This window comes from Cyclopterus lumpus, chromosome 5 (assembly GCF_009769545.1).
Source record: "Cyclopterus lumpus isolate fCycLum1 chromosome 5, fCycLum1.pri, whole genome shotgun sequence".
NCBI lineage: Eukaryota > Metazoa > Chordata > Actinopteri > Perciformes > Cyclopteridae > Cyclopterus > Cyclopterus lumpus.
Window position 1 is genome coordinate 1,652,501 of NC_046970.1, and position 7,500 is coordinate 1,660,000.

Consider the following 7,500-nt stretch of genomic DNA (forward strand, 5'->3'; position numbering starts at 1 on the left):
TCATACACGTCTTTGTATTATCTGCTATTAAACGCATCTACACACAAATGTTACAGATGCAGTTGGCATGTAGGCATGTGCATACAGACGAGTGCCATAAAGCAGAGTTACCAACACATTAATGTAGCGCTGACACCTTGCTCAAGGGCTCTACGGTAACCTCCAGGCCCAACGCCGTGTGAGTCTCCAATGACGGTTTCAGAACGCGTCTCAGTGGTGTAGACGATGTCTGTGCGTGTGCACGGAAAAGAAGAGGAAGAGGTTTGAAGTGGCTGTCACTCATCCATTGTCAACATTCTGTTTGTTTCTTCCTTTTGCTTTGATGTGTAAACTGGAACGTCCTCCATTGTTGTCGCCTCACGCCTCTTGAGAGGCGGTTCTGGTGTGAGGGAGTGTTCCTGTGAGCCGGAGAGCAGCCGGAGAGCAGCCGGAGCGCGTCGCTGAGCTGCTTTGACTTCTTCTGAAACAAAAAGATCACAAAACGACCGCAGAGCGAACCGCGAGCGCAGAGAGAGCGTTGCACTTTGGAGAGGCGCTTCGTGTAGCACGGGTTCAGTTGGATAGAACACAATATCATACAATTATATTACCATTGCATTTAAAAACTGAATACATGATTATTAATTGTAGATACAATATGCATTGAATTACCCATCGATCCTTTTCATGTGAAGCTGCTGCCTGCATTGTGCACGACGTATATTATAATATAATTAAAGTAATAATAATAATAATAATCCATTTAACTTATATAGTGCTTTTCAAGATACTCAAAGACACTTTACATTATACACCGTAGACACAGCTACGGGGAGCAATGCAGGGTTAAGTGTCTTGCTCAAGGACACATCGACTAGGACGGGGATTGAACTGCCAACCCCTTGATTGAAAGACGGGCATGCTAACCACTGACCCACAGTCGTAAAGTAGACCAAGATTACATTCAGTTGCCAATAGACGATTTCTGCTGTTGTGTATATTTAAACAAGACAATATACAAAATGTAAAGATGCACACAATATATTTATAAACCATTTGTGTGTTTTGTTTCCTGCTCATTCTGGTAAATGAATACCAAACTCTGACATGTGTGCATGTGTTTTACTGTTTTAAAGTAATTCATTTGAGTCAAATTAAATGATCAGGCATGTTCATATGTATGTCGTTGTTTTACTTGCTCTTAACTGTTTACGTTCTCTATTTATCAGCATTTCATTCTGTCAACAACCGAATTTGCCATTAATAAATGGGATTAATAAAGGATTCTATTGTCTCTTAAAAGTATGAAATGTAGATACACCCGACACTAATAAAATGTACATGAAAGCATAACGGTTCTTCTGAAGGTATCTTGTATCTTGTATCTTGTATCTTGTATCTTGAGGATAAGACGCATAAACGACAGTAGAGCACAACTTGTTAAATGGAAGAATATTTGCATGTTTTATATTTAAATTGTGATTTTATCACACAAAACATTATTTCACGTAATAAATCCACATTTAGGCATAACATTGACAAATTACATGAATAATGCAAGATTTTAAAATGTCTCTACTGCTTTTCTACAAGACATAGTTCATATAAAAAAATCTAATTCTGAGGACGAGATGGAGAAACTGACAAAGAAGCTCCTTGAGAGGAACGACAGCATCCTTGATCTCATGGAAGAGGAGCGAGATCTCGCTGAGCAGCTCAAGTCCCAGAGTCAGCTGCTCAACGAGGCCCGGCAGGAAAAGTGTGACGCTCTTGAGAAGAAGACAATCGGAGAGCAGGACAGTGAAGAAGAGAGCTCAGAGACCCTGAAGGTTGAGCCTCAGGTGAACGGAGGCCAAGTGGAGGAGAAGACACAAAGATCCCAAGAGGATAAACCACGAAGAAGCAGATGATGAGCTCTTTGGGAATGACGTAGACAGTGGATCCCTAATTATTCAGAAAGAGAGGCAGCCCTCTCTTCCATGCCTCACGTGGACGACCTAAACCGGACACAGCGTTCACCCAGTATTCACCAAAGAGGCCTGCGTACTGTGGCTGCAGCAGAGACGGCTGTGGTGGCATCACGTGGCCTCGTGGGGTACGTTGAGCTCACGCTCATAGCTCCTCGTGCAGTTTCACATATCCTGCACACAGAGAACTTCTCACCTTTCAGCACAGCGCTGGCTGCGGTATCACACGACCTTGTGAGACTTGACTAACAACAGCCCATGCAGATGTGTTTGTGAGAGACTCAAAACCGAACCAGATCTGGAACGGTGAAGTGGGCCTACTGGTTTTGGGTCTCCCCTCAACAGAAGCCCCCCACCCCCCCTCCAAACCTCAACCTAGTTTCATTTGAAACATCAAATTGTTTCATGAACAAATTTAAAAAAAAGAAAAGCTCTCTAAACAAATGTCAATTAACCATCTGCAGCTGTAATCTGAGTAAATAAATGGATGAGGGTAAGAACACGCTCTCTCTCTCGCTCTCTCTCTCTCTCTCGCACTCTCTCTCTCTCTCCCTCTCTCTCTCTCTCTCTCTCTCTCCTTCTCGCTCTCTCTCTCTCTCTCTCCTTCTCCTTCCGCCCACCCATGGAACAGATGAGTCGGCCCACTAAAGAGCAAAATGTCAGCACTTGTTGCCCATTTCTGAATCGGTGCATTTACTTTCCATCACTGAACAGGAAATAGGACGGGCCTTGGGTTGCGCCATCGCCATGGTATCACTCTCAGTTCATCTGAAAGGAGTGTCACTTCCTTATTAGACAAGCTGTCACATGAAGTGACAGATGACGTGGTGCCTCATTCATGGAAGTCCTTTGGTCTTAATGGAAAATGCTCTTTTACAACCAGTGCTCTATTGTCATCCCTTTTGGTGGTGCTGGGATGTTACCAGTTCATCCCAGCTTGACGCATTGTGAAGCAATCAGACATGTACGTCTCTCCAAAGTAACGCCCATATCACGTAGAACCAAATGTCATGTCGGATTTTTAAAATTAATTATCGTATAATATGTCGATAATAAGGCGGCAACCTGTGGAAGTGTCCTAAAACCAGAGTTATCTCCCCTGACCACCAGGGGGCGACTCCTCTGGTTGTATAGAAGTCTATGCTTCATGTGTTAAAGCTGCATTCTCTCTCCTGACCACCAGGGGGCGACTCCTCTGGTTGTATAGAAGTCTATGCTTCATGTGTTAAAGCTGCATTCTCTCTCCTGACCACCAGGGGGCGACTCCTCTGGTTGTATAGAAGTCTATGCTTCATGTGTTTAAGCTGCATTCTCTCTCCTGACCACCAGGGGGCGACTCCTCTGGTTGTATAGAAGTCTATGCTTCATGTGTTTAAGCTGCATTCTCTCTCCTGACCACCAGGGGGCGACTCCTCTGGTTGTATAGAAGTCTATGCTTCATGTGTTAAAGCTGCATACTTTCTCCTGACCACCAGGGGGCGACTCCTCTGGTTGTATAGAAGTCTATATAAATGACTCTACTTCTCTTGATTTATTCCCTCAGTAAACATTGTAAACATTAGTTTTTGGTCTCAATCTCTAGTTTCAAGTCTTCTTCAATACAGCGTGATGTTCATTTAGTAAATTATGGTCATTTAGAGTCAAACAGACCATAAAGCAGGGGACGCTTCCTGTCGCTACATCTCTCATGCTAACTTCCTTTCATTGGTTGCAAAAAAGCAAAGATTGCGACGGCCGAATCGCAGAACTCGAGGCTTCAAGACGACAAACCGATGGAGGACCTCACGACGTCCACTTCATAAGCACAGTATGTCGAGAGGGTCAGAGAAAAGTCACAACATGCATTTTACATTACAGCACAGTACATTTAAAAAAATAGTCCCGGTTTAGTATTTTGAAAAAAGTAATTCAAGTATTCATGAAGCAGTAATATGCCACCCTGCTGTGCTCGTGCATGAAGTCGTGCAGCGCGGTGGGCTCACCTTCAAACATCTGGTAGACCACCAGCAGCTTGCAGGAGGTCTCTGCAGAGCTGCAGTGATCCCATTCGACACGGCGGGGAGGAAGGTAACAGCTGTTTGATGTCTCACTGAAGGATCTGCAGGCTCCAACAAACCCCACAAAGACCTGGTTGACAGCTGTGGACGTCTTCCAACTCTAAAAATGAAAATCCAAAAGTGGATCCTGGTGACCCTGGTGTTTTGTCAAAGTAAGTTTCATCTGGATTTTTAAATCTATTCCCTCCCGCGAAGCAGCATTAAAGTGTCCTCTGTTTCTCATCTTCTGCTTGTGGGTCCTGCTTCCCTTTCATCACGTCGTGTAGAAATGCCTTCAGGAGCCGGTGAAGAGAAGACGGTGAAGGATGGAGACTGGGTCGACTTGGCCTGCGCGCCCAACACGGGGGCCACCTTGGTCATCTGGTTACGAGTCCTTGGCACCGGCATGGAATTCATTGCGTCTTTCACCAAAGATGGCTACCTGAAGTCATCCACTCCTTCCTCCGAGTCCACTTTCAGTGACTCGATGAGAGGTGGCATCTTGAGGCTGAAGTCGTTCGACAGGACTCGGGACAGCGGCGCCTACAGCTGCGCGTCTCTCGTGAGTAACAAGTTGGAATTCGGCCAAGTGACCCGACTGGTCGGAGGTGAGTTCTGTTTCAGGTGTTTGGTTGAATGGATGCTTTCTGGTATCACTTACGCTTTTTTCACTTCTACCACAACCAGTTGAAGTCGCAGTCGAAGCGCCGCAGCCCACTGCGCCAAACCAGTGCCCGACTGCTGCGCCGTGCGCCTGCAACAACAAGGAGAAGATGGAGCCAGGTAAACAGACACCATCGTATCGTCTGCATACAGTATGTGTGGCGCTGTGAGGGCTGGTAAACGAGCACGTACTCCGCAGGGGAAACCCGACCTCGGGGGCTTTGCTCTCTGGGCATACTGGGAGCACTGGCCGGCGGCTGTGGCCTTCTTCTTCTCCTCCTCATCGTCAGCACCGTGTACTGCAACCGTGAGTTCACCTCATATCTAAAATGTTGATGAATGTCTTCTGAAAGCTGGACATAGTTTGTTTGTGTTATTACATTTCAGTGTGTATTTATTTTTGTGTAATGATTTGCAACGTTGGATTTGTTGTAGACTTAAGAACCCGGAGATGCCCACACCATTACAAAAGAAAGTAAGTTATGTATTTTGATCTAATATATTAACCGTTAGAAGTCCCTCCAGCTCAGACATCGAAATGAAAGTGTGATTATATGTTATTATTATTATAGCAATTTATTATTCAGTTTTTCCCCCATATTTGTTTTATTGAGTGAGCTGTTTAGTAATATTGGTTTTACAAGTTTTAAAAGAAATAAAGTTGTTTTTAAGGAAATTACTCAAACAACTTCACTTTCATTAGAACCAAATTACATTTTTAGTTTGTAGAATAAAGAGTTTTAACTGACAGTAATATTGATTTCTTTACCAAACACACACTCGATTCATAAAAGAAGTAAAATAATAAATATTACAGAAGACCTCCCTTAGTAATTCCATTGTGACGGCATAACTGAGTCGCAGATTTTAAGCTATTAATTCATATTATTGTTCATTTTCATACCCTGCTTATCTCTTATAGACCGCGGCTGACGGCGCCTGGAAAACACGCTAACATTTAGATTAAACTCTTTTTATGAAATCACATGAAATGTCTATTTATCTAATTACAATACATGTGGATTGTAAAAGAAAGCACTGAAGTCCTGATAATATTCTTTATGATTAACATTTATTTAAAAATCGATCGATCGTACAAATTGTGCATGATTAATTGTATTAATTAATTGAGCTGTTGTATTAAGCTAAAGCTAATTCAGTTTTTCCCCCTAATTATTGTCTTGAAATTTCCGTTTGCATATGAAAAATAAAATAAATACAAGTTTAAAAAAGAAGAAGAAATTGCTCTGATAATATGCAGTATAACTTGAGATGTTTTTGAAATTATTTTTTTTAATTGCTCCAAAGTTAATTTTTCTACAGTTTCGAAATATCGAGGAACAAATATGAAAGATAACGTTCCTAATTAATATGGGATGTACCATATTTTAGAATTGTCTCACTAGGAGGGTTTTAGAACTTCAAATAAATATATTTTTTTCAACGTACAACAAATTGTATATGTGTGTTTATTTATCTTAAGGATTTGTTTTTGCACACCAGACCCACTCATTTGCAGAAATAATAGTTCATATTTTACGTAAAACTTCAGGCCGAGTCAAAAGGAAGCCGGCCGCTCGACGACCGTATGCGGAGAGAGAAACCACCAAGTCAGAAGCAGACAAAGACATTTTCAAAGCAGATTATGTTCCCGTTCAATTTAATACATTCACACAATTTACACACTTCCCCTTGCACCTCTTGAAAAACAGCGTTTATTAATTTCCTGCTGTATTTATCGAGCGTTTTTCCACAAATGAAGGCAGCTTTTGTGAATAATCTTAGGCACTAATTGTAGAAACCAGACACACCATTCAAATGTTCAGATCTTCTTTATTTAATTAGCATTCCCACATCTAAAATACTTCTCATATCTTTTGACTCACACCCACACAGAAAAACCTTTGACATGAAAAACATAACTTGGGGACAGTATATATTGATTTGTTGACTTGAAAGCCCTCTGTAAAATTATACAGTGTTGTCTCGTGTAGAGCAAAAATATCTTTTTTTGTGCAGCATCTGAACAAGGGCATCAACAAGCCTTAAGTGCACTTTAAGGCCAAATACAGAGAAAAGACCTTTTTAATAGATCTTTACTGGAAGACATTTTGCCAAAAGCTCTCAGACACAGAATCAAGCAGAACACCTCCTGGAAATCCTGCACATATTTAATTATGCAAACTCTATGTTGTCCAAAACATAAGCAAACTAAGCTGTACACTAGTGTCTCAATGGCATCTGACCACATCAGGGTAGAAAACTTGGCTTTTCTGTGGACATCAAGATTGCACAAACATCCCGCTGCTGTACGCCCGCTGACGGTTACCACGGCTACAACACAACCATTCTCACTTGAACTGCTCTTTCTTCACAGCCCCCCCCCCCTCCCCCCTTCACTCACTCTTTCATTCTCCACCTTCTTTTAAAAAAGTCTTTTTTGTTTTCTCCAAAGACTGAAACCAAAAACCTTTTCATCCTCAAACACATGTGAAACCGAGCAGAGAAGGCACCGCGCGCGCGCGCGTGTGTGTGTGTGTGTGTGTGTGTGTGTGTGTGTGTGTGCGTGTATGTGTGTGTGTGTGTGTGTGTGTGCGTGTATGTGTGTGTGTGTGTGTGTGTGTGTGTGTGTGCGTGTATGTGTGTGCATGTGTGTGTGTGTGTGCGCGTGTGTGTGTGTGCATGTGTGTGTGTGTGTTTGTGTGTGTGTGTGTGCGTGTGTGGGCGCGTGTGTGTGTGTAATGAGCAAGCGTTATGGCTATATCTAGGTCTTGTCTTTTATCAACTATACATTCTTGATGATTTAGAAAAGTAGAACCACGCTCCAGGAAGCAGCCCCCTCGCCGACGACCTGC

The 7,500-nt window shown here is 42.6% G+C and overlaps 2 protein-coding genes across 44 annotated transcripts in view; one reads left to right on the forward strand and one right to left on the reverse strand.

Annotated features, from left to right (window-relative positions):
- Nucleotides 1–2,758: 2,758 nt before the first annotated feature.
- Nucleotides 2,759–6,088, forward strand: cd8a (CD8a molecule). 2 transcript variants are annotated; one of them, XM_034532667.1, is made up of 8 exons: nucleotides 2,759–2,910; nucleotides 3,666–3,753; nucleotides 4,042–4,155; nucleotides 4,270–4,590; nucleotides 4,670–4,765; nucleotides 4,845–4,952; nucleotides 5,081–5,120; nucleotides 5,568–6,088. In XM_034532667.1, exons 1-8 carry the CDS (start codon nucleotides 2,812–2,814, stop codon nucleotides 5,605–5,607), a joined length of 906 nt encoding a protein of 301 aa, XP_034388558.1. In that variant the 5' UTR covers nucleotides 2,759–2,811; the 3' UTR covers nucleotides 5,608–6,088. The 2 variants fall into 2 exon arrangements, with proteins under 2 accessions (XP_034388558.1, XP_034388559.1); XM_034532668.1 differs by having other exon boundaries at nucleotides 2,863–2,910; nucleotides 3,946–4,155.
- A 370-nt stretch (nucleotides 6,089–6,458) lies between these two features.
- cast (calpastatin) overlaps nucleotides 6,459–7,500 on the reverse strand; it is a 31,742-nt gene continuing 30,700 nt past the window's right edge. For 38 of the 42 annotated variants that reach the window (XM_034532619.1, XM_034532586.1, XM_034532580.1 and 35 more), the window contains one exon: nucleotides 6,459–7,496. The gene's annotated coding sequence lies outside the window, so the exon portion shown is untranslated. The remainder of the gene's footprint in view (nucleotides 7,497–7,500) is intronic. The other 4 variants (XM_034532615.1, XM_034532617.1, XM_034532610.1 and 1 more) reach the window with 1 other exon arrangement.

Bases quoted from the DNA above. Each gene is read 5' to 3' on its own strand.
- cd8a (XM_034532667.1), top strand. From the start codon at position 2,812: ATGCTCTTTTACAACCAGTGCTCTATTGTCATCCCTTTTGGTGGTGCT. The intron at 3,754-4,041 runs GTATGTCGAGAG...GTCTCACTGAAG, and splicing joins ACGTCCACTTCATAAGCACA to GATCTGCAGGCTCCAACAAA. The intron at 4,156-4,269 runs GTAAGTTTCATC...CACGTCGTGTAG, and splicing joins GACCCTGGTGTTTTGTCAAA to AAATGCCTTCAGGAGCCGGT.